The sequence below is a fragment of the Equus przewalskii genome, chromosome 14 (genome assembly GCF_037783145.1).
Source record: "Equus przewalskii isolate Varuska chromosome 14, EquPr2, whole genome shotgun sequence".
Taxonomy (NCBI): domain Eukaryota; kingdom Metazoa; phylum Chordata; class Mammalia; order Perissodactyla; family Equidae; genus Equus; species Equus przewalskii.
The window spans coordinates 22,991,582-23,019,273 of NC_091844.1; the positions used below are offsets into that span (position 1 = coordinate 22,991,582).

Sequence of the window (27,692 nt, forward strand, 5' to 3'; positions counted from 1 at the left end):
AATTGAATTGCAGAATAATTGATGTCAGAGAACTGAGGTCAGAACCTAAAGCCAAATAACTAAGCATTTCTTGGTTATTAGACTATCTCTTCCTGGATCAGAAAAAAGATTCCAATAAAGTGTATTAAAAATATACACACTTAGAATAATTTTCTTTAAAAAAGAATCTCAACATTAATTGCCTAAAAACTTTTCCTCTATTACCAAGATAGTATTTAGCATCCCAAAGAATGTCACTGATGGGAATGGAAAAATCTCCTAATGAAATTCACAATAAAGAAAATATTATGACATACAATTTACAGCATCAATTCTTAACTTAGAAAAAGAGAGAAAAATATATGCTATTAAATAAATTCTGATATTTCTACAACATGCCATAATGTAGACCATGTATTTTCTTTAACTGATTAGTTTTGCTTGAGTGCTAAACTACAATTTAGAATTTTTACTTTAAAAGCTTACACATCTTTATTCATTCTCTCTCTCTCTCCCGCTCTCCCTCTTGCTCTCACTATCTCGCTCTCTCTCATTCTCTATCTCAATCTCTCTCTCTCTCAAGGAAAAATTTTGTAAAGAGTGACAGACTAATATTCTCTGTAATTTCCCAGGGTAGTGTTGCTGAGGTAAACGAGGTGTCAGGTTCCACACTAATTCATCACTTATTAATTAACAATATCAACAACTCCTTTTTCATTACTGATAACACATTTTACTGACTACCAGAAGGATTTTTTATTACAAAACTTATCTCAAAGGCTCTTTCCTGTTATCTACTGCAATAATTAAAAAAAATCATCATTCAATCATCATTTTAATGACTGATCATTTTTCCCCCTCACTAAAATTAAATCATAAAAGCCATTTAATTAAATTGAATGGTAATTGAATGACTTTAATCATGCAAAGAATTAAAATGAAGGACGCTTTCTCTCAAAGCCTGACAACATATAATGACGTGAGTTGACCAATGTGGCAAATCCTGAGAGTAAGCAGAAGGTTGAGGATTATCTTGCCTTCAGGTATCACCAACAAAAGAGCTACCATTAGAAGAATGTTTTCCCCTTCTAGCTTTGGGACAGAGCTCAACCAACACATCTGCACATGAATAAGAGGTCATGGGGTTTGACGGGGGGGGGGGGGGGGGGGGGGGGGGGGGTGGGGGGGGGGGGTGGGGGGGGAGTTCTTAGGAAGGACTAAGAAAAGCAAGCAGTAGCTATAGAGAACTGTATGTTCAGGAGCAAGAATAGGTTTCTCAGAACTTTCCAAAATAATCCATCTAATAAGCCCTTCTTAAATACTTTCTATATGCTATAGTTGGTGGGAGAGATACAAAGATGGCCTCACAATCTGCTGGGGGAGACAGATATGCCAACAAATCATTATAATATGATAAGTCCTGTGCCAGAGGTATGTGCAAGGGGCTATGAGATCCCAGAGGAAAAATTAATAAATGCTTTTGACAAATTTAAAAAATTTACAAGGGAAGTGATATGCGAGTTGAGTTTTGAGGGCTGAGAAGTTCTCCAGGCAATGAAGGTCATTCTAGAGAGTGGCAAAATATGCAAACTGAGCAGAATCTCAGTGTGGCTAGTGTGTAGGAAGGACTGAAGGGAAATAAGGATGGAGAAGCAGGGTGACGTGGATTTTATCCCCAATAGGGAAAACAATGGTAATTTAAAAGCTGGACAATGATATGGCTTGATTTGTTTCTTAGGTGGCTCTTCCTGGAAACAGTGTTGTAAGAGGCCTGGGGACTGAGAATAGAGGAGCACAGAGAAGAGAAGAGAGAGTAAAAGGGTAGTAGAACGACCCTCAGGAGACTAGTTGCCATAGGACAATGTGGATGATCCCCATAGCCCAGAGAAGACCAGACTTTTAGTTATCTTAATGTCTTCCCAGATCCTGGTGATAACATGAGAGACTCAGAGTGAAGATTACTGACGTGTAGTTCATAGTTATGAGACGAATGACTACTTCTGGAATCTGATTTTACAAAAGGACAGTCCTTGGCCAAATTGTAAAGCATCCCTAATACTTCCTCAGGCATCCAAAGTCCTCATGTTGACCTGCCTATCCAACTGTCACCTTATTGTCTCAGCCACTATGCCCGGGATCTTCTGCAGAATGTGACTCTGCCATCACAACACACCAATCCTGTATCTCATTCTCCCAAAATTTTCTTATTTACAGATAAGTATCTAATCCACATAGCAAATTTGTTAAAAAAAATCTGCTAATGCTTCATTCATTCATTCACCAAGTATTTATGGAGCACTTTCCACGTTCAGGCACCATGTACTGGGATACAGCAATTATCAAAATAAACAAGAGCAACAACCCAAAGTCCAGCATCTTCACAGAGTTTACATTATAGTGAGAGAGACAAGCGACAACAAGATAAACGAAGAAAAGATAGGGTATAGGCAATGATGCATGCAATAAGAAAGAGTAAATAAGGAAAGGGGAGATGGAGGAGGGTTGCAATTACTGTGAGTCAGACATTTGAATAAAACCTTGAAGAAGCTGAGGGAGCAAACCATGCAGACACCTGCTGCAAACAGAGGAAACTCCACAGCAAAGTTTCCTTGCCAGGGAGATGGAAGACCAGCAAGGGGACCAGTGTGGCAGGAAAAGGGTGATGGGAAGGCATTGTTAAGAGTTGAGCTCAGAGAGGTGCAATGCAAGCATGTGGGGCTTGTCTTATAGGTCACTGTTTGGACTCTACCTGAGTGAGACGGAAGCCATCTAATGGTTTGAGGGGTTTGAAGTGACGTCTCAGACTTAGGTTTCAACAAGATCATTCAGGAGTCTGTGTGGGGAGTAAATTGAAAAGGGTAATGATGGAAGCGGAGAGAAATCAAAGCAGGAGCTATTGCAATGACCAGGTTGATAGCAGTGGATGTTGTAGGAAGTGGATACATTCTGGCTATATTTTAAAAATAGAGTTGACAACGTTTATTATTGGATTGGATTTGGAATGTGAGAAGCAGAGGAATCAAGAATGATTCCATGAATTTTGGCTTGAGTTACCAAAATGGTGAGTTGTCAAATTAACCTTTTCCCCAAAATAAAATACAACACTTACTGTATTTTAATCTTACTCTATTCCTGCCCCCCACCCCCACCTTTGCCTCTACCAGGCTTGTGAGTACAAGGAATCAGTGCCACCAATGTGTTCTAAATTTAGTTACAACACAAGGGCATTCCCAACTGAAACATCTCTCCAAAAGGCCTTTCTAACGTACCCAAAGTTCCACCAAAAGATTGATTTTTGGAGATCTTGAAGAGCCTGGCCTTTAGGAATTTCCAATTAAAATAATTATGCCTTTGGAGAGAGTAACTCTGATACTACTTTTCAAACAAATATCTTGACCAAATAGTTGTCTTGTCAATTGGGTTGCCAGATTTACTAAATACATATATAGAACATACAGTTAAATTTGATTTTCAGATAAGCAATGAAATGTTTTTTAGTATAAGTATGTCTCAAGCATTGCATGGGACATACTTATACTAAAAAAATAACTGTTACTTGCCTGAAATTGAAATTTGACTGGGTGTCCTGTATTTTATCTTATAGTCTATTTCTAAGTGAAAATACGTGGAGCTGTTCACAGCTAGTCTAGGACTGAAGAAGGAGCATAGAAAAGGGGGGAGAAGAAGAACACAGTTTTTTCTATTTTTCCTCTTTACCCTGGTTCTACTCCCAACTCTTGGGACATTAGCACCCAGTGGTTTTAAAACTGCAATTTGCAACCACCACTGATGGTCCTTGGAGGAAATGAACATGGAGAGATTTAAATAAAACTTTCAGCCTTTGGAAATCACATTTTGAAAATGTAGCCAACTCTGTAATTAAGTTCCAAATTATTTGGTGCAGTCAGTTTGGCTAGCAGATGGAATGGTATTTTTGTTCATCCTTCATCCCCAGCGTTAGTTTCCAGAAATCTTGAGTGGGGCGTTTCAAGATTATTGCCTGAGTGACAATTACATGTGTCTAATAATTTACTAGAATCAATGAATTTCTTTAAATGAATTCAGCGAACTGTTATTTATATAGATATGAATAATGCATTTATAAGGAGAAAAGAAGCAGTTGGGAAATACTTTTTAAAATGATGTATTGTGGTAATGATAAGTAATTATACATCAATACCCTACTTGCTGATAAGACGTAACTAGCGCTATTTCAAAAAGTCTTTTCCCCAGTGCTCCTCTGCGATTCATATTATAGTAGGATCCAGTCTAAAGAAGGTAGTCTTCCATCTGAAAGTCAGAGAACATTCATGAGAAGACTCTCTCATAGATTTTATAGATGTCTTACAGATCTTACAGGTCTGATGCCAAGTGAGACCCCCCAAGGCTTTACCGTGTTTTGTTTTAATCTGATTCTTATACAGGATTTTCTCCCAGACATTAGTTTAGTGTTTATTATATACACCTGTGTTATTTACCACTCAATACAACACTGTGAGGTAGTTATTCCTCATATCTCCATTTTATTAAAAAAGGAAAGTGACACTTTGAGGATAAACTAGCCCTATGTCTCATAATATTGGAAGCCCCTTCTTCTCATCACTACATTATATTACTGAATTTAACTAACTGGAGACACTTCCCAATCTCAGTGTAAACATATGCACACACCCAGAGGCTTTCATCATCACTGAATACCCTACAAACATATTTCTCAATCTTACGTGAGCAAAGGGGGAACAGAGACAGGCTCCCTTTCTTGCTGTTAGATATAAACACATTTCCCTACATTTATGCCTTGCCATCATATTGAAAACTTCTGTCATTCCACTGATAGCAAAGTAGTCCATGTCTACTTGAGGGGCACCTCACATCACAGGATAGACTGGGATTGAGAAATTGCATGTAAATACAATTTTGTGTTTTGTTGGGGGAGGGGACTTTATATTTTCCAAGATAAATTTTCTTGGCAGTAGCTTCCAAGTGTATGTCTTTCCCCTCCACTTACCCACTCACTCCACTTCTCAAATTGCTAGAGTCTCATAAACAGTCATCTAAATATACTGGGGTGGCTAGCATTTGATTATTAAATCCTTTGATAAGCAGAATTAACCTATCATGCAAATATCCCCTCCATACTTCAGCTGTTTGTTCAATTTTTTGTAAATTATATTTTCTTAAAGAAGCTCCCCTCTGAAGCCTCAGATCTGTTTATGGGGTAGGCTATGTCCAGTTTCTAAGATTGGCAACTTCTGAGTTTAAAAGTATATTACCCCAGAAAATTACAGTACTACTACCTCTGGTATGCCAATTCTTACCAGACTCAGGGACAGTGATTTAAGGAGACTGTCTTATAAGTTGGAGCAAACCATCAAGGGCTCTATGAAGACATCACCTAAACTTTTACTGAATTCTTTCCAAAATATTTTCTTCACTAAAGGAGGACTATGATTTGGGTTTGGGACAGTTATTTCAGATGCTGTAGGTCATATGCATAGGTCTATTATACATACAGCGATCAGTTCCTTGCTAGAGTCACAGAAATGGTTAAACTCTGCATTCTACCAATGGCAAGGAAAGCCTTGTAGTACTGGAAGAACTCTCTAAGTCTTCACTTTCCTATTTTCCTAGGGTGTTTTTAAGTTATAGAATGTTAGAAAAAAATTTAAAAAACAAAAACAACTGGAGGGTGTGGTACAGTTCAGACTTAAAAAAAAAAAAAAGAAAAGAAAAGTAGGAGGAATCACAAACTCAGGTGCCCATAGGGCTAAGAAGGAAACATAAATGAGTGAAAGGGGCAAAGTGAACAATAGGGAATGCTGGAGCCTGTAGTAAAAAGGATAATAATTTCCCTATCTGAAGGAATTCATCTTCACATTTAAATAAAAATTATATTAGCCCAATAAACACACTGGATTTGATCTGCTCACATTCAGTTTTACAAGCCCTGGTTTATGGCCCTGGGTATAGCCTCTTGTTTACAACCTCTGATTTCTTAGGTGAGGACTCTTTCTAAGTTGGTCAAAGGTACCTTGGTTGCTGGAAAGTTTGACACAGATGAAGCTCTTCGCACTCTAAGAAAATTCTAAGGGAGTTTTGATTTCAAGTTGATATAAAAATAATTTATGGAGAACACTGTAATTCAGTTTTGAAAAAAACCTTAATTATAATAAACTATTTAACAAGAATGGATGGAAAAACTACCAATATGTGCCATATTATCTGATAGGAAAGAGTGCTCAGAATTTTTTAAATTTTTTTTTTTAATTTTTAAATTTCAAATTTTAAATTAGAAAGACCATTTAATATTCAGATTGTATGGTTTTTATAAATAAACGTACTTCTGATATTGAAAAAAGTAGAAATTTCATAGTTAAATCTGCTGGGGGTAGATGGAAACACACCATTTTATTGTTTTGTCTGAATGGTACAGAACAACACTTGACGCTTTCTCAAGGAATGTCTAAATTGTAGGAGCAGCGATGAAATTAAAATTCAGGGGTTTTTTTTAAGACAAAAATTCAAGTTCTAAAAGCAAACGAGATAATACAATCTGTGAAGACTTTATTGTGTGTAATAGTCATGAAAACTTGTTTGCTGTCTTTAGGAGACAGCTATTTCTCTCTCTGCTGCTTGGAAATACATAGATTTCTCATTTGTGTGCACTTTCTTTAAAGATGTTCTAGAAAAGTCGTAATTTTCAGGAAAAGGTTGAGGGCTAGTCCAGGAGCCTCCAGCATTCCCAACATTTGGACTGCTTCTGGGTGTGTTTATCAGTTTCTGGCATTGGACTACAGTGGTCACCAGTTTATATAAAAAAGCTGAAAAATGCATTTTTCTTTTTATTGTGATATTCTAGTCTACTAAGAGTTGTCATATGTATCCCATAGCAATGATTCAGAGTACAATAAAATACACTTAATGGGACTGAACTAAATTAAATCTTTCTTCAATGATTTACAAGGCAGTGTGGGATTATTCTTGAGACTATAAATTTTCATTATATAGGCATTGAGACGGTAGACTGCATGTAAGAAATTAGACCAAATCTTGTCTTAGATTTGTCTTTCTAGATCTTCTGATTTCAATTTTCTTGCTCATTTTTTTCTCTAAATGGAAGATTTGGATCCTAATTAGAGGGTTACTCCTGAAGGAGAATCAATGAGCGAAATTCGAAACAATATGGTCTGTGAACTTCAGGAAGTCATTTAACTTTTCTGTAACACAGTTTTGTCGTCTATAAAATGGAGATGGTGTGTGGTCATCAAATGAAGTAAAAACAGATGTAGAACACGTTTGCAAATTTAACTACACTACAAAAGGAAGCAGAGCTCTCTTTAGACTTGATAGCATTTTATGCCTGTCCACCTGCTTTCCATTCTCGGGTTGTAATTTTGCTTTAAAATTGTGCCAGTCTGTGCTCGTATTTGGGGTCCAGGGCTATGAGTAAAACTGTGCCTGGCAAGGGCACAGTCTCCAGGGCAGCAGCTCCCACTCCAACTTTCATTGTGGTAGAATTTTCCAGAAAAGCAAGAGCTGGGCTCTGTGAGCTTACAGTTTCTGCACAGACTCGGGCCTACTGCCTGTTTTCCAGAGCAGACTGCAGCCACTTCAAAGCATAAACTCAATTCCACATTTACCTGGGTTTGATGAGAGGTATTAAGGCAGTCCCTTCAGTAAATTCCTTCTGGTCACAAAAGGAAACACAGGATCAAGCAATCTTGCCCTCCCTTCACCTTCTCTTAGGCTCTCACTGAAAAATCCACTTAGCCTCCTGTTTACTCTGCTGGGAACACTTCAACTCTCCCCCTGGCCCTTATCGCCTAGTTCATGTTCACTCATCCTTAAAGTCTCTCTTCAAATGTATTTTCCTCAGGAAAGCTTTTCCAGGTTCCTGAGACTAGCCCAGGTGCCCCTGCTTTATCTTGTCAAAGCAGCTAGTACTCTCCTTCCTAGTACATACTGTCATTTGTAATATGCATTTGAGTGACAATTTGATTCCATCTGCTTCCCTCCTAGACTGCAAGCTCCACGAGGACAGGGGCAGTATCTGTTTGCCCCAATATTACAGCTTCAGATCACAGCAGCGCCTCCAGTATGACAGTGTGGCCGGGCAAAACCCAATTAGGCTATTGGTTAGGAAGTGTGTCATGTACTGGGTCCAAAATTTTGCTCTCCATCAGCCTAAGCCAGTCTTATTCTCAACTCTTTCTCAGTCCTTTCTTTTAGTTTTCATCTCTATTTCTACTCCCCACCCTGCTATGTCTACTTTATTCTGTGAATACTGTTCATAGAGTTTAACATATTTATTAAAGGTCTCCCCCTTCCTGTACTGTATATCCCCTGAGAACTTGTGGGAAAATGTTGGGGGGAGTGAGAATGTGGGGAGAGTGGAGAAGGAAGAAGGGAGAGGGTACCACCAGGAGAAGCAGTCCAGGAGTGTGAATGAAAGCATGACCAGAGCCCTCAGGGAATAATGTCCTAAGGTGGTGTCCCTCAGGGCACTGGGGAGCCAGACATTATTCTTTCTCAGCCCAATTCCTCCTTGATCCTCAGAATACATAAAGTGACTTGAGTGACTTCTTCAATTCTCCTAGAGATGGTACATAAAAATACCATTCCACATTGGTAAGAGAGAAATTAATTGCTCACGTACTCTGGAGGCCTACTAAGAGATGCCTACTCTTGCAGAATCCTAGGTGAGAGCTGCTGCTCAGGAGGCAGGACATCCAGAGGGAATTAGGAAGACACCTGCTCTTGCTGGGAGCAGGTGGTAGGACCTGGGCACTGATGGGGAGGTTTGGCCTCTGGGTCTCTCATTCTGGATAAGTGACTCATCCCTTGGGTCATTTTGCAGTCCAGTTCAGCACTGACAGCTCCACAAGCAACTTCTTCCCATGAAGTAGTATCAGGAAGGTAAAACAGATAAAATGATTTTTTTTTAATACTGGGCATCAATTACTCTTTATCCATAGTGGTTAAGTGAGAAAGAGCTGGCTGTCAGGCCAGCATAGGAAAATTCCTGCTAGCTCCTCATCAAAGAAGAGGGCACAGCAAAATTGTGTAATGAATCATTCAGCTTGCAGCACACCTGAGGTGTGGCTCAGGAACCAAGGAGGCTCTGTAGGCGAAAAGCTGGCAAGAGGCAGGGGCACAGCTGACGCTGGCCCACAGGCTTCTGAAGAGAGCCCCCCACACACCCTTAGCCACCTACCACCATCTGGTGCTCCACATAGGACTATCGACCACGCTTGTGTGTGGGCGATGGCAACAGCCATTAGCTCTCTCTGATTGTGTGTCCACCCATCCCCTTCACAGGGAGAATCCCAGGCAAGAGGACCCCTTCAGGGAGAGCAACAGGGAACATTACCATGAGGAATCACAAGGCAATACATTCAAGAAAAAATAATACAGACTCAATCTCAGCGTGAGCCGCTAGTTATGACACAGGAAGTAACATCATCTAGGCAAATTCTGTCTGATGTGATCTCAGACATTGCCTACTTCCATACTGTAATTTCTCAATGGGGAAATTTGAGACCTCAAAAGTTATGTGCCTTGATTAAGAAAACAGAGTCAGACAAGATCAAAATCAGAATTAAAAATCCTGCTCATAGTTTAACACAACTGCTGGCCATTGGAATCAGCTCAAAGTAAAAAATACAAATATCTGGATCTCATCCTAGAACTACTTCATCTGAAGCTCCATAGCTGGGACCAAGGAGTTTTTACTTCTCCAAAGCTCCCGGTGATTTGTCAGATTTGGGAAACACCATCTTAGACTCCTCTCATCTCAGTTGTTATTTGTGTCCATAAAGGATGATAAAGGAAATTTACCAAGGTCTCCAACTTCTAGATGCATATATATTAGCTGAGGAGATTAGGCACACGCAGGAGAAAAGTTAGGTAACAACACAGAATACTATGCGATGACTGGGCTAAATAAGGGAGGTGGAAGCAGCAGTAAATGTAAGTGCAATAGGTAGAGAAGAGGTGCTTTATGTCACCTCTCAAGTTTGGGAAAGGTCTCAAGGACTGGGGTCTGAATCATTTATATTGAAATGGGTGAAGAAGGGAAGGCTGGATAATTTCTAAATGTCTCCTGAATCTCTGTGCACTTTTTCATTCCCAATGCCACTGCCACCATCTTCGTTCTGACCTTTGAAATCCCTTGTTTTGATTTTACCAAGAAACTGCCAACTGGGATCCCTTCTTCAAGTACCACTCTCCAATCTATCCTTCATATTGTTGCTGCTAAAACCTTCCACAAGTACAAAGCTTTCATGGTGCTCCTCCGCCAAAAACTATTCCTACGCCCTTCCCATTTATAAAGTCCAAAAGCTTTATAAACACCATCAGGGGCCTTCTTAATCTGGCTTTTGGTTATTTCTTTAACTTCATTTTCAAAGCTGTTACATACCTTGAGTTCCATGTGAAAAAAAAAATCACTGTTCCCCAAATATATCACTGTCTTTGCACGTTCTTCTTTCATATGCAGTGCTCTTATCATACCTCTCCCCTCCCTTCCCAATTTCCACTTGGAAAATCAATACATACCTTTCAAGTCCTAGCTGAAATGCCATCTCCTATTAATAATATTACCCTACCCCAGAGATATTTTCATTTCATAGAAAGGAAAGTTAAAGAAATGGAACTTTTAACGGTGGAATTCCAGGCATCAACCAATAATGAGGAGGACATTGGTGGGCATTTAAGTCACTGAAACCACAACTTCTAGACAAATGTTTCTTTTGCCAATGGGTAAAGTCAAATTCAAATGGAGAAAGATGTGAATGTCAGGGCATAAAACACAACTTCTGATACATTTTTTACCTGGAACAGAGGCAAATACCTTCTTGGGTGATTGGTGAAGATACAAATATTGATGCTGTTGGGCCTGATATCCAAATCCAGATTAAATTTTTAGACTCATTTATGGAAATAGGTAAGAGAGGAAATGCAATTACTACTTGTAAATCATTTTGCTGTACCTTTCTCCTCCAATATCGTTAAATAGCAAAATGCAACTGATGCTATTTTAGCTACAAGCAGGAGAAAATAAATCCTTGTGGCAACACGCATCTGTCAAGGGATTTGATGTTCTCCAAAATACTCTTTGGTATTAAGCAAGCAATCTTTCACTTCCAAAGGGGATTCTCATTGATATGTATGAGCTAAGCACTCCATTATTTATGGTTAAGTGCAAATTGATATGTTTAAGAAAAATGCAAAATTAAGGGACATGTATATTAAAAGACCTAAGGTGGTAATTGTGCATCCAGTGTGGCTAATTTAAATACAGCGACATTACAATATGCTTTAATAAACCTAGGTAAGGTTTTGGAATGCAATAATGTGTTGCTTTTAAAAAGTCTGCACATGTAGTTACACTAAGTGGGGTTTCTCTGGAAGGCATTCTGTGGCTGTGAAAAATTATTCAATAGAGTGTACAGTGCAACTGTGGAACCAGTATTAGATAGCAGGTTAAAAAGTAGAGCTGTCCAGTAGAGTTTTCTGCAATAATAGGAATGTTCTATAACATTTCTGCAGCAATTTGGTAGCCATTAGCCACATGTGGTTATCAAACACTTATGATGTGACTAGAGTGACTAAGAAGCTGAAAGTTAAATTTTGTTTAATTTAAATTTAGTCTCATGTGACTAGTGGACAGTATTTTGAAGATTGAACTTTAGGCTCAATTCTTAACATGAAATTTGCCACATGAAACTCTCCTGACAGTTCCAGTTCTCAGTTTTCTCAAGCAAAAAATTGTTCTGACAAAACAATATCTAACATTTTGTGGATTTATAGATTTATAATTCTTCCTGCCACCACGCCCATCCCATAAAGTGAAATAGAAAACCAGTGAAAATCAACATGGACATCCAATGGGACCAAGAAACCAATTAAGTAATTATGTACCTGCCCCCTCCCCATGCCAAATCAAAAGAGTATTCTGAAATTAGTTCCTAAGAAAATTCCTTTTTCAAGGGTCAGATTAGATAATGCAAGTCTGGCACACTGGAATTTGTTAGTGATTATTATGATTCTTATTTTTAATTTTCTTCAATATTGTTGTTGTAGACAGAATAGGCAGTCTTTTTCTTAGGATTTAAAAATTTTGTAGAGTGTCCTGATTTTTAGTTCTTAAGAATCTTTTGGAGGCTGGAGCTAAGGAAATGCTGATAACATATAAACTAGCCAACAAGATAAGCAGGGATGACACTGATATTTCTATCTGGCTGATTAAGACGTTGTTAACTCTACCTGGTTAAACCCTCCAGAGGCCTCCCCCCCAAAGCATAAAGAAGCCCCTAGGCAATGGACCGTGAGACGAGGATGCGCGGATGGCAGAAGAGAAGAAAGAGAGAGGTCTGAAGGACCACATCGCAGGTCTCAACAACCTCGCACAGCACAACCATCTAGGAACACCTCAGAGAAAGTCAGGACTGGAATGAGAAGCAGCAGAGACAAGCACACTTCTACTCAGCAATACCATTTGTAAGAAATTCGCATTAGGAAATACTGCAAAACTTGTACAGAAAAACATACATGCAAAGTTGTACATACACAAGCACTGCTACAATCATGAAAGCCTGGAAACTATCCATATCCTAACAATGGGAACCTGGTTAGTGGTTAATTTATAGAACAGAATACTCTGCAGCCAATAAAATTTATAATCAGGAAGACTAAAAAACAGAAAATATTTAAAAATTTACTATATACTTAGTGTAAAATAAGTGGAAATATGTATTGAGCAATATGATCTCTCTTGTTCTTTCTCTTGCTCTCTCTCTCTATATATACATATATCCTAAAACAAGAAAAAAATATTTTAAAAAACATTAATTCATTCATGTCCTACCACCTGGAGAGAAGTACTTTAATATTTTGGTACCTATTCATATATATACATTCATATATATATTTCAAAATTATCATTTCCTTATAATTAAAAGAAAAATTATTAGTCATTTTAAAATCAACTTTTAAGAAGTTAAAGATGCAAATGCACTAACAGAATAGTAAGTAGTTAGCTTAGTAGATGCCACCATATTATACACAGTTCATTCGTTAGTTATTTAGTGTAATAACATGTCTTAGGGAGCCACAAAAGGGTTAAGAGACTCCCTAAAACACCCTATTTAGGCATACGGAGACAGAGTTCATTTGAAGATAGATACATACTAATAAATAGCTATAAATATTCATCAACATCTATTGCCTTTGGTTTTATGTAAACCATAAATATTATTTTCAAATAGCTTTGAGCAATCACTATTTATTCACTCTCAGAAAAAGCAACGGCTAAGGCAGCAATCTCTTTACAGCCCTGGAGTTGGCTGGTGGAATATTCAAATGATTACCTCTGACCATATTACTAGCAAAGGTCCCCAACCACCTGGATGCTAGAGGGAAAACCCATTTCAGTGGCTTTTTTTTTATCTTGGCCATTTAAATGAGCCAACCTGCCTCTCCTACTATACGGAAATAGCTCACGATAGCTACAAACTGGTGTTAAAAAATATATTAGGAAGTGCTTGAGAGCACGCAAACTGCCCTGTAATGAAGTCATTAAACTGGGTGAAGCTAATTTCTGAGGTACATTCTAACCGACAACCTAAGCCAGCAAGCAGAAGTCAATAAACTTTTATGGGGTTCTGTAAGCAAGCCATTCCTAGGAGTTAAATTACCAAAGCCCATTACAAGGCATGTTTGACCAGCAAAACCTGAACTGACACTTTGCAGCACACACACAAAAATAAAGCTAGTAAATGGACATCTAAATTTTCTGCTAACTCTATAGGTGCCTGTGTCATCTGACGAGAGCCGTGTTTATGTCTGAACCCAGAAGCAGATATTGCATCCTGCTTTGAGCAATTAACACAAAGTCAAGCAATTCAACCAAAGTGTGGAAAGCAAACACTGCAAATGTTCAGAACAGTGCAGAATCTGACGGCGGCGGTGGTGCCACCAGGTGCTGAGTGGGCCACCAGACTGTGAGCACTACGGCAGCAGAGACTGTGTCTGCCCTTCGACAGTTGGTCCCCACCGCTTGCACTGGGCCTGAGAGGTAACAAATGTCACTTAAATATTTTGGAAGGAATGGTGGGCATCAGAAAAAAGTGCAACTCACAACGTGGGCCATATGTCTTTAAATGTTTAATTCAATTATCAATTAACACTCCTTTCTCAACCTTCAGGATTCCCACTAAGTGGACAAAAGGGAGCTTATTACAATGTGTGATATAGGTTGGCTCTGCTCTTTGCAGTCCTACACATTTGACTTATCTTTCCTGCTCTGAGAACTTGATGATAATTTTCCAACCTCTGGCCTGTCTCTGAGTCTTGGTTTCCTTGACTTATTGCATTGGTTTATGTGAGTGGTTTCACAACTGCTACTTAAAAGCCCCCTGCTGGGGCAGGCCCGGTGGTGCAGCGGTTAAGTTCGCAAGTTCTGCTTCAGCGGCCCAGGGTTCGCCAGTTCAGATCTCAGGTGCGGACCTATGCACCGCTTGTCAAGCCATGCTGTGACAGGCGTCCCCCAAAAAGTAGAGGAAGATGGGCACGGATGTTAGCTCAGAGCCAGTTTTCCTCAGCAAAAAGAGGAGGATTGGCGGCAGATGTTAGCTCAGGGCTAATCTTCCAAAAAAAAAAAAAAAATGAAAAGTCCCCTGCTGAAACCAAACCAAACAAAAGAACCAAAGAAGTATAGTTTCTTCAATCAGTGGAAACCGATGTAGCCTCTGTTTTGTGCAAACACTTACCAGGAATCACAGGACTGGAAAAGACCTAACTATGTCAGCCAATGCATTCTAGATCCTCCAGGCAAAGACTGAGCCCTAGACACTAGTAAATGAGATACATTTTGATATTAAAGTCCTTGAGAAAGGGTCTTATGGCTCCACAAACAATTCCTACAAAATATACATTGATGGCAGACCCTCCACAATTTTCCTTCATTGTCAGATTAACGAAAGAACATCCATCTTTCACGTAGTTGTTTACTATTATTATTATTATTAACTGCTATATTATTGAGAAAAAGCATAGTGTGATGGTTAAGAGTGCAGGCTCAGAAGTGGGCTAAGATTTAAATACTGGCTCTGCCACAGAATTGGAAGACTAGGAAAATTTCTAACTACTGGAAGTCTCCATAATAATGTGAGATGATAATAGAATAATAATGGTACCAAACTCAATGGGTTGTTATGAAGATAAAAAGAGGTAAAGCAAGAAAAGTACTTGACACAGTACCTAGAACATAGGAAGGGTTCAAAAGTTGGCAATTATTACTACTCTGTTTTTCCTTTTTCTTTTTTAGGAAGATTAGCCCTGAGCTAACATCTGCTGCCAAGCCTCCTCTTTTTGTTGAGGCAGATTGGCCCTGAGCTAACATCTGTGCTCATCTTTCTTTACTTAATATGTGGGATGCCTGCCACAGCATGGCTTGATAAGCTGTGGGTCGGTCTGCACTAGGGATCCAAACCGTTGAACCCGGGTTGCTGAAGTGGAGCATGCGAACTTAACCACTGTGCCACTGAGCTGGTCCTCAATTATTATTATTCTTATTGGCCACCTATTGATATTATGATCCAATTGTAAAACATGCCTTTTTAATTTTCAAGCCATGTGCGCAGGCATGATCTCCTTTAATGCTCCTATCTGCCCTGTGATTTAGCCAGGAGAAATATTAGCAAAGAAAAAGAAGTAAATCCTTCGTCCTTTGTTACATAGTAACTTAGTTGAGGACTGAAGCCTGAAACCTGTGTCTTCTACATCATAGCTTAATCCCTCGTTCTGCCACACAATGCCGAAAAGAAGCACAGTCTCAAAAGTAGATTATATGTCTTGACTGAGGCAAAATCATAGCAAAGAAGATCCCTGTGCTTCAATCTGTCTCAGGAACACCCTGTGGGACCCACAGGGAATCTCATGAGTGGATTGAGCCTCTGGCAAAGGGGCAGAGCTGGGTATTTAGGACCATATTGCACCCCTTTTTGGGGTGGAAGCTGACGGGGGAGTCACAGTGACAGGATGGAAGGCCATTGTGAAGAAGAGTGCAGAGTAAATCACTACTTGAGGCAGCTGAGGAGCCCCTGTGATGTCCCCAGCATTGTATATCATCAGAGGCTGGGCAAGTATCCAGGGAAGACCAAATGTCCTGCAGCAGGTTTGGCTTTGCAGATGTCAGAAACCACGGTTACTCAGTGCAGTTCTATCTCCCTTTCTCCCTGGTGCTGTGCTTGCATCTTCTCAAAACCCTGACATTCAGCGAGCAGTAGAATTAATGGGGTCAGTGTTAGGGATGATGTCTGAGTTGGAAAACACCCCAAAATGGACCAGTCCAATCTGTATGATGCTACTCATAGCAGCTACCCAGTGTCCAGACACCGCACAGCGCAAAAACCAGGAGTCAGGGTTCTTGGCTGAGTGGAGAGGGTCTAATTATAGCCACGAGCCAAGCGTACCTACAACTGCCATAGTATATCCCAGAGCAACACAGAGGCCCAGACAGGGTTTCAGAAGCCCTGAATCCTACCCAGTTCTGGCACTGACACTGACAATGCTGCTAACTTGACATTAGTCAAAGCATTTCTCCTCCTTCAATGGGGGCCTCCTTCTCTGTAGCGCTAGACTTAATTATGATGTTAACATTCACAATAGGTACCACTAACTGCCCCTAGATCATAAGGAGGCTAGAGCAGAGTCCTTTCCACCAAAAGTCCTGCCAATCTTGTCAAATTTAACACGTGTCCTCTTGCCTGGTGGAGGAATCTAGGCTCGGTCAGCAACTGCGCCACCACCTGCAGTTGCAGCTAACATTGGGATTCCCTCTGCCTTCCCTCCAAGTTGTGGCTGTGATGTCTGTGAAAACGTCCCCTAGAGATGCTTCAACTGAAGCAGTCCTCAAAATGTAGAAGAACAGGTGAAAGAGTTTCAGGTCCCCCCCTGAAGGCAGATATGGTCTGGACACAGGGAGATGGTCTGTCTATCAGGGATGTTCCAGTGGGACTGCCCCCTCCTTGATCAAGCCTGCTTCAGCCCTCTGGTTCAAACATCACGATCTCCCTCCCATTTCTAAACCACGCCATGCCACTCACAGTCCACAGACTCAATAAAGCCTTGAACTGCATTCTGTTCTGCACAGCTGTCTGTCCAGGGACCCTGTCTCCTGCTTCTCTTAGAACAGAGCTCTGTGGACACATGGTGAACAAATGAATTTGACTGTTCAGATTAGGAACAGCTGCTAACTTCCTGGTGCAGAATAACCTGAAGATTCTTCTTGGAGGATTTTCACAAAGAACTTTTGCTTACTTCAGTCTAAGAAGGATAGACTGTCACTCTTCCCAAGGTGGGAAGAGCCCATACACGGCTCAAATAAAAAGCAGTAAAACTCTTTATAGAAAGAGACTTTTTTTTTTTTTTTTTGAGGAAGATTAGCTCTCAGCTAACTACTGCCAGTCCTCCTCTCCTTGCTGAGGAAGCCTGGCTCTGAGCTAACATCCGTGCCCATCTTCCCCCAGTTTATACGTGGGATGCCTACCACAGCATGGCTGCAAGCAGTGCCATGTCCGCCCCCGGGATCCGAACCAGTGAACCCCGGGCTGCCGAGAAGCGGAACGTGCGAACCCAACTGCTGCGCCACCGGGCCGGCCCCTTTATAGAAAGAGATTTATCCTTTTAGGTAGTCCATATAGCACCTTCCCTTACTTCCATCTATTAGGAACATATTGTACAATGTTGATAGAAAAGGCACATTAGAAAAATTGTCATGATAAATATGTAAATCTCTGATGTCTATGGTGTGCATGATGTACCCTAACCTTGTGCAGTATACAACCTCCACAACCGTATGTGACAATGTTGAGTTTTTAGGATTACTGACTCTTGGGATTCTGGTCTTGCCTTCTGGGGGCAAAAAAAAATATATAGAATGCAAGTTTCAGTGTCACTGACTGCACTGATTGCCAGGATGTAGACTTCACTATGAACGTCTCGATAATCATGGACACCAACCTCTGGCCACCTTGTTCAGTTATTTCTTATCCCTGAAAGAATGCCAAAGGCAGAGCTGTAACATACCTAGGAGAGTGAATGCTAGAGGAGAAGATCAGCAGATCTGCATAATTCATTTAGGACTGAGTTGCATCGTGCACAGTAACTCGCTATCCAGAAGCTGGATTGCTGGGTAGTGTAAGCATGGGCTTCACACTGGATCCTCTCATAACGCATCTGGGTGCTCTCGCTCACAGCGGGCATCGATGCATCTCACATTCCCTGAGCCCCTCTTTGAAGCTCTACCTTTCAGCCTTCTCCCTCTGCACTGCGTCCATCAGGCGGCTACACCCAGGCCACAGAATGTGACAAATGGTCCTCTTTTCTGTCTGCCTTTTCCCAGAGCAAAAAGACAATCATTAGCATTCACTAAGTTTTTTTTATTTTGTAAAAAGTCCTTTCATCGTGTACACTATCTCAAAATTTGCTAGCTGTGGCAATGCCCTAAGGTAGGTCTCATTTTTATTCTCACGCTAAAAATTAGTTAAATGGCTTGCTGACAATAACAGAACCAACACAGGGTAGGTCTGACAAGTAAGATTTTGATTCCAAATTAATATATATACACAAACACACATGCACATATATTTTATATGTTTTTTCAATTATAACCCCCTATCTCAGAATTATGAAGAGGCAGAAAGTATACATAAGAAGGAAGGAGAAGCAGAGTTCAGGAAAGGCTGCCATGATGAATAAAATGTCCTCTTACTGGTATATCTGACTCTTCAGAACTTTCCAGAGTATGCAAACTGTCTGTCTTTAAACACAACAGGTCCATTTTTAACTAATAGGAAATACTGGGTCATATCCAGAGGTTCTATTTAAGTGAGGCCATCCTTGGCACATAAAGCCTCAATAAAACGTTTGTTGAACTGAACCCTCCTTGAACAAACTGGGTATTCTAGACAGACAGACATTGTCTACCAAGAGCCCAGGAGAGACCAGCCAACGGTGTTATTCATTCAGAGGTCTGCTTCGTGCAGTTATTGTTGTTCAACTTGTGGCATACCCATTCAGCCACAACTTTGCAGGAATCTTGCCCTGTGTCTGGCTTCAGCAAAATTTTGGTTTCTGTGTAACAAAGAAAAACCTGTTTATAACATTCTGAGCTCCCCAGCGATGGACTTGGCCTTCCTTAGGATCTGGGTGATTCTGCTTTATGAAGTCATTCAAGTGAGAGGCTGAATAACCACTTTCTAGGGACAGCCTAAGTGAGTCACTCCCCCATGTGGAAGCTGAATGGATACTTGAATAGGCAGCTGGTTTCCATCTAGAAGTAGGAGATTCTTGCAGATGAGGTAACAAATCTATCAGCAACAAAGTTCAAGGAATTTCTTGACAGGCCCCAGATGCTTTCTGGGAAAGAGGCTATTTCTTGCCATGTTCTCTTAGTTTCTAATGATTTTATATTCAGATGTGCCATAGCTGTCTCAACTTCCAGGGAGATAAAAACAGCCTAGAGGAGCCACTAAAACATCCATCAGCAAATGAACTTGGATGCAAGACTTAAAATACGGAGCATGAGAGGGAGTGGTGCTGGCTAGATAGAGCCCAAGTGTATATTCTTGAGAAGAATTCGCTCTGACACAGAGGATGAAAACTGAATTCACACTGTCTGGCTGAGGGCAGCAACAATAGGCTGTGCTTTTTAATGGGTTTCCGAAAATGCTGCATTCCATCCCTTGGCAAAGGAAGTCCATTAATAAAGGGAGAGTGGCTGGTAACCAGCTACAGATAGTGGGGCTGCACTGGCTCACTGTGATTAGAAAGCTCGCTGCACTTAATACATCCCCTATCCACGTTGAAACAGCTTCATTTAATAAAGCAGTATGGCTGCTGACACAAGTGTATTTAAAAATGGGCATAAATAGGAGTCCAGAGCTCTTGGGAACATTCCATCTGCTTGTGGGAAGGGTGACAGCAAGGTGCAGTCTTAAAAGGACTTGTACTTTATAAGTTAAACCCAGTCCTGGATGCTAAAAGACAATGACAGGGATTATAAATATAAAATATCACTTATAATATATACATACACATGTATATACTTTATACACACATGTACTTTAGCTAAACTAATCTACCCTTTCCTGGAACATTGGTGAACCTCTTAGATTGCCAATACAGCATTCTCTTAAAGGCATCATTTTTTCCCCTGGGGGAAATGTGAGTCATTTTATTCAGACAAGACAAAATGTAAGTGGGGGTAGTGGGAGAAGTATTGAATCTCAAGAAAAGGCACCAGAGTTTGATGGGCAAATTTTCTTTTTGAAACAAATTAGTCATTTGTCTCCTGGGACAATTCATTACAAACAAGGCTCAGAAAATCAATTTGAAAGAAATCAGCATTATAAAATATAAATATACAACTGAAAGCCAGCAATCAGGCTTCATTTAGATCAGTCTGTATTTTTCTTTCAGAGGGAAAGGGAAAAAGAGAAGAAACAGCATTTGGCTGGGAGAGAGGAGCCACAGCCTTTATTGAATCACTGTGTGACCATGGGGCATTGGCTTTCTTCATGTGGAAAATGGGGATAATAATGCTTTCTACTCCTAATCCCCTGGGTTCACACGAGGATTCAAATTGATACTGTGGGTGAAATTGTTTTGAAAGGGCAACACAAATGTAAGATGTATCTAAATATTCTGCAAAGCATGAAATGATTGAGAAATTGATGTGCTCCAACACAGAACAGTGGAAAGAAAACCAATCCGTGACTCAGGAAGGCTGGCAGGTGGGAAACGGCAACATGTATTTATGGAACTCCCACAATGTCAGGTCTATTTCACATCCTTGGCCATGCTCAGGACAACCCTGGGAGTTTGGGCTTGTTAAGTTCAGTTTCCACGTGGACAGGAGAGTAAGAGGAGGAATATGAAATTTGCCCAAGTCATACCCAGAGGAAGAGCACCCAGTACCCAGGATCTGTCTATAGCACCTGGGAGTTACCCGACTCTGTCAATCGCTCACTGTGTGATCCTTGCCAAGTCAATTTCTTCCTGTGAAAAACAAAGGGATTTCCCCAAACCTAGTTATTTGAATAACACCTTCTTGATTTTTCCTAAATCCATAGACTACCCATCCTATGGTTTAATTAATGCTTTTCTAAATTTGATAAGAAAACCCATTACTTCTATAAATGGAAAATCAGTATTTTTCTAACACATTAAAGCACACAGAAATGTTTCTAACACACACTAAAATATCCAGCTATTATAGCAAAAATATGCTCAGATGTACACCACCTAGGTTCCTCGTTTTGGGAAACACTAAGCCAAGTGATTGCTAGCTCAGCTCCGGAAATCTGTGCTCTACTGTGGAGTAAACAGATCAGATGAGTCAGGTACCAGGTACCAGCTGCCCCATAGCTTGGCTTCTCTCTTACAGTGGCTTCTTACTCTGTTTCAAATACTTTTTCTCCAATCCTTCCTTCGTAATTTTCTACACTCTTCAACTACATTTTCAACTCTTAACTTCTAGCCATCTTCGATGCAAATTTCAGCAAGCTTTTTTCTGAGAATCAATGTGGGCAGAGGGATGTGGCAGGTGTTATCAGGGCTTATAAAATGAGTAATGCACGCCTATAATATGTATGAGTCAAGAGTCAAGACAGATGAAGCAGTTCAAGAAAAAATTACAAAGAAACATAGCAGCATACATACAATAACCCATTCTAGCAGAGACATAGTCAGAGTAGAAGAACAGATATTCAAAGATCAACCTTAAAACTGAAAAACACCACAGGGGCCACCTAAGTCCAGGCCTGCATACCAGAGGCCTAGGATTTAAATCCAACTGTCAAGGATGTTTGGGTTGGCATGCAAATTACTTAAAATAGAAATAAGAGAACGCCTCTCCTATTAACCTCAGTCTTCAACACTTGCTATGGTCTTACCCTAGGCCTGTTTCACTCATTTATGTCCTCTACCTGCGCATGAAGATGTTTGAGAGTACATTCTGTGATGTATTTCGAACCTCAACCCCATCTCTAAGCATTACACAGAAGTATGAAAGTGAAGCCAAAGCAGCTAAGAGCCTATTGTAAAAGTACAGCTGGGACTAGAGTCCTACAGCTCTTGGGTATCAGTGAAGTCCTTTATGAAGTTCAATCTACAATGATGCTTTCAGAACGTATCACTCTTATATAGGGTCTTGAAAGAGATGTTAGTGAATCCAACTTTACAAGAAGATACATTAGTTGAGGAAAGTTGCAAAGAAAAGAGGCTGAACAGAGAGGACTGAGAAGTTTCAGAGATGGGAAGGAGATATGCATTAAAACCAAGCTGGTGCAAAAGAACAGCAAGTAGATGAGCATGCAGACTCACCTTCTTCCTAGGGCCTGGAAGGTAAGGGAGATGAGGAACATGCAAGATGAGAGGGAGTGTGGAACTGGAGAGCCCAGATTCTACCTAAAAGGATTCAAAAGGTAGTTTAAGAAATAGCATGCAGGTACAAAACTTTATACACACTCTTTCTGGAACTAATAGGAAACCAGGCTCGAAAAGCAGGAATAGCAGGGCTTGAAAACTAATTGAGGTGTCTGAGTAGACTTTAGAGATAGAAGGGATCTTAAATACCATGTGCAAACCTTTTTCTCTTCCAAGAGAGACAATGACCCCTGAAAGGTTGTGTGAGTTGCTCAAGTTTATGTGCCTCAGTAGACACAGACGGAAACTGGATACATGGCCCTTCATTTCCAGTTTAGTGTATTTTTCTACTTCTTTTGGGTTTGACTGGGTTTAATGTAATAGGCAATAAAGTGAATGATGATGCAAAAATTTAGTTTGAGAAAATGGAGTTTGCATCTATATTCAGCAACAATTGCAATAGAAAGTGAATGGAAGAAGAAAAATGCATCAGCAGATCTTGCTTTCAGGTCTTATTTTAAGGCCAGGGCTTCCTTGTGATTACCAGTATCACTATCCCTTTTCCCAAGAACCTGATAAATAAAATTTAAAAGTAACTCTCTTCTCTGCCAAAGGCACCAACTTACCTTTCCCACCCACCCTACCTATTATGCCTCCTGCAGAATCATCACCTTGCAAACAAGTTGCCTCCTACAAGGCCTCTTGTAACCTCGTGAGCTTGCATAAGTTCTATTATAATATCATAGAGTGAAGGCAAAGTCAACCACTAGTCATAAGAAAAAGCATCTAGGACATATTTCTGAGCAACTACAGAGCAATTTATTTTCTATCTGTCCAGATATGTGTCAACAGTTCACTTTCTGACTTCTGAAATCAGAAAGAGTTTCTGTAGGCCAGAATTTATCGAGCTGTTTTAGAAAACACCGAATGTCAGCAGAGGGAACTATTTTTATCACTGTATGTTGTTTAACGGCCCTTGATGGTGATCAAATTTACAGCACCTATAAAAGGCTGGACAAGCCAAGAGGCTGAGCCAAGAACTTTGATTTCTAAAGAACTAAGCATTACACAGCAAAGATTCTAGCCAGTGCCTACCTCAAAAAGTGAAGGGAAAGGGGTGCCAATAAACAGAAAATTAAAGGCATAAAGAATTAGGTATACAGCCAAATGGGCAAGTATTTAAATTCTCTTCTTGACACCAACTCCTCCTCAGAGTTTAGCAATCCAGTAAATATTTATTGAGCAGTTCCAAAGTACAAGGTTCTGTTCTAGATATTAAGACGGTCAAAAAAATAAATTAAGATTTAGTCTCTTATCTTCAAGAGCTCCCCAAATACTGAGAGACAGAGAGGTGTAAATAATTTACTGCAATGTACAGTGGGATGTTTTAAGTATTATAGTGGCTCAAGCTACACGCTGTAGGTACCCAGAGGAACTGATTTAAGAAAGTTTGATTATTATATAAACAAAATTTTGAAAATTGTAAGCAATTATGTGGATTAAATCAACTTCTATTGTCTGAAAATTAATTAAAAGGATGAAAATTGAAGCCATTTATAATTTTGACATTTTATCTGTAAGTTTGATAATAGAATAGCGCTTTAAAAATGTGAAGGCAATTTTCTTGTGAATGTTGGCTATTCTGAAGCAGAAAGAGAAAAAGCTATTATCTTTAATGATTCTTAAATGTTTACAGATAATGTGGGCTTTCTCAGGTAACTGGTTTGATGCAGAACTCAAAGCAGGTTTTGCTATGTGGCATTTCCTTTTCTACTTAGCTTCCTAAAAATCCAGAAGTAAACAATCATTCAATAACAGAGACAGAGCCACTGGATCACAAGATCTTGGCTAACTCTAGGGGAAAGTGCATCACCTGTATAAAGTTAGCTTTGGTTTGGTTGGCATTCTTTAGAATCTAACTGGAGGAGTCAATTTGTTTCTATAGGAGCCCAATAAAGTCTTGCTCGGTTTTTCATTGCACAGTCTGTTGAGGTTCAGTCGATGTTCCTTTCTCTGCATGGCTTTCCATTTCTCAAACTGGGGAAGCTGAGGGGCTTCTGAACAGGGGACAGTGACTGGAGTACACTAAACAGGAATGGGTGTCAATGCTTTGAACTCTTTCAGCAAACTGTCTTTGTGGTACCAATTGGACTGTTATAATCATTTTTATTTAACAAATTTCCTTGGAAAGATGAAGGAACCAAGATATAAAGTTTAAGGAATATGCTGCGTGTCATACACAGTTGGTGCATATTCAAGATGGCTACCAGATTCAGGTTCTAATAACCCCTGAGTCAATGCTCCCAAGGACTTGCTTAAATTTATCTATAAATGGATGGGAAGAAACACTTTTGGTGAGATATTAAAAGGCTACAGAATATACCATTTACTAACCTTTCATGACTAAAATTAAAGTATAAAAATTTTCATGACATCAACAGCAATATTTAGGAGCCCAGATATTTGACCTCCCTTAAGACCCAGTTGGCTCATAATTTGAGAATCACTTTAGGGTTAGTGTTCTCCCTTGAAGGATTTGTCTTGTGTAGTTGGGGAAAACTTAATACCTTTCAACATCATAGCACACACAACATTAGAACTGGAGTACATTCTAGACATTATATAATCTATTCCCTAAATTGTACAGCTCAGGAAACTGAGGCTCAGAAAGATCAAGTATTGCCGAAGGTCATTTGCTAGACTCAGTACTAGAAACTCAGTCTACTGATTGTCACAGACGGAAAACTGCATTTTTTATTGGGTCCTCAGGCACAATCCTGTGTCTTCGATACTAATTATCCCAATGGATTTGCACTTCCTAAAGTACCCACTGGCCTATAGCATCAGATCCAGGGAACACTTTAGAGGCATGTTCTCCAGAGCATCCCACCTTCCTGAAACTCTCTGCTCCATCGAATGGCATGGCACCTTTCTCTGAATTTTCCTCTGATTCTTCTGACCACTTTTTCTCACTCACTATCACTGTGCTCTAAAATATTGGTGTTCACTCGAATCCCATCTTTGTCAGCTTGTCTTCTATCTTTACTCTTACTCCCTGGAAAATCTCCACAGCCTTCTACTGTGGGTAGTGTGCTAATGATTCTCAAAGGAATGTCTGCAAGCTAGACTTGACTCCTGAGCTGCTAGCCTCTCTCTTCCACCTCCTGGGCACCTCCACATGGATTCTCTACTGTCATTCAAATTTAACAATGTCGCAAACTTCTTATAAGACACACATACACACACACACATTTGTAGATAGATACGTGGATAGAGAGAGATGCATCCTGTTATAGAAATGATATATTTTTTTAAAAAAAAAGTTCAAACTTCAGGTTAAGTACACAGATACTAAGAAAGAGGATGAAAAAAAAATATACAGAAGCACACTGCTCAACTTATATACTGGGGCCACAGGGCTGGAACATTGTTCAATTTCTGCCGCTGATACTTAAATATAAGTTTAAAGAGGCTTTTGAAAAATCCTAAGGTAACAACTAGTAATGATAAAATCAAGATGTCTCACTGCAAATTGTTTCAGAAAATAATAGAAATACAACAGAATACACAGAGAAAAAAGAATAGAAGAAAAACATCAAGGAAATAGGAAAACACAGACAACATAAAACACAATGACAGAAGTAAGACTACAAAGCTACTAACATGGTGATGATGAAGAATTTTTAATAACAAGGATGCTGATGGTTTTAATAACAAGGAATGCTTAGTGAAAAAGTCAGGCCACAGAACTGCATGCACTAATGATCACAACTATGTATAACATGCAAGGATGTTTACAGGCAGCAAAGGACAGCAGTTAAGAATATATATTTTAGAATCCACAGATTCAGATTTTAATTCCTAATCCGTGATTTACTATGTGACCTTGAACCAGCTATCAAGCCCACTGTACCTTACTTTCCTCTTTTTTTTCTTTTAATGAGGATAATAATGGTACCTACTTAAGAGTTTGAGGGTGAAGATTAAATTAAAACTACTTGTAAGCTTAAGAAAAGTACCAGGCACACAGGACACGCTTAGTAAGTGGTACTAGTGATTACACTGTTAACTCCCTGATAAATAGTATCCTAGTGCCTTTGTCTCCTTCAACATAGGGCTTCCTTTGCATAGCAGTATGTAGGAGGAAGCTTGGATGAGAAGTCAGGAGGCCTGAATTCTAGCGCTGGATCTGCCAATAATTAGCTCTGTGATCTTGAATAATCTATCTGAAGGCCCTATGCAAAGAGGAGCTAGTCTCAATGCTCTTGTAGATTCTTTAAATTATACTATGGTGGTCAGAGGAAGGATAAACAAAAGAAGGAGAATCACATGCCAAACCTAGACTCTGACATATTCTCTCTGTGTTTACGTTTGCCTTGCCTGCCAGGTTACTCTGTGCAGAAACAAGAACATGCTGTGGAAATGAAACTCACATTATCATCATTTCTGCTGTGAAGATTAACAAAGGAAATCTCAACTAAAATCGGAGTCCGAAGGCCTATAGAAGGAGCTCTCATACTCTACCACTCATTGTCAATTACTCTAAACCAGAAGAGAGGTACCTTGTACCTCCAACAGGAAGTTGGCTACTATTTTACTACTCCAACAGCAGGAAGGAGGGAAGAATTTCCTCTTGCCTAGCAACAAGCTCAGCCAATGGAAAATGCTGCAGCTCAGCCAACAAGGAGCCATTGCCACTCTGAACACTTACTTTCATCCAATGACCTCTCATTTAGAACAGCCTCTCCCAACTCTCCCTTTTTCTCTATAAAAATAAGCTCCCTTCTTTTGTTCTCTGGACTTGCTTGTGGCTCACCATAGTTTGCATATCCCAAATTGCAATTCTTTTGCTATACCTGAATAAACTCATTTTGCTGGTAAAATAACTGGCTATTTGATTTTAAAGTTGACATTGTCCAAGGAGCACACCAATAATGGAGGAGAGAGAAGTGCTGGAGGCTCCTTCTACTAAGACCCTGGTAAGAAAAGAAAATCAGGCCCTGCCCCCTGTAGAACAGTCACAATGTTCAGCATGGTAAATTATATGGATTTCCACTTTTCTTAATCTCTCTTTTTTTCTATTATTTCAACAGTCTCAATGCTATTAAGATCCAAAATTCAGATATTTTAGTCATTAAACACATTTTTAAAATTACTCAAAGAAACCTCATTGCTTCACTACATAAACTGGGCCTAATATAGCTTTTAGTCATCTTTCTTCATTCCAGGGGCCAATACCTATGTTCTAGAGGTATATTCACCACCACTGGAAGTGTGAAGAG

The 27,692-nt window shown here is 39.8% G+C and overlaps 1 protein-coding gene across 9 annotated transcripts in view; it reads right to left on the reverse strand.

Annotated features, from left to right (window-relative positions):
- CTNNA2 (catenin alpha 2) overlaps positions 1-27,692 on the reverse strand; it is a 1,089,251-nt gene that overhangs the window by 352,530 nt on the left and 709,029 nt on the right. For 5 of the 9 annotated variants that reach the window (XM_070573724.1, XM_070573721.1, XM_070573720.1 and 2 more), the window contains exon 8: positions 22,369-22,452. The exons of the other annotated variants lie outside the window; for them this stretch is intronic. In XM_070573724.1, coding sequence (XP_070429825.1) covers positions 22,369-22,452 — 84 coding nt within the window. The remainder of the gene's footprint in view (positions 1-22,368; positions 22,453-27,692) is intronic. 9 annotated transcript variants of the gene reach the window in all.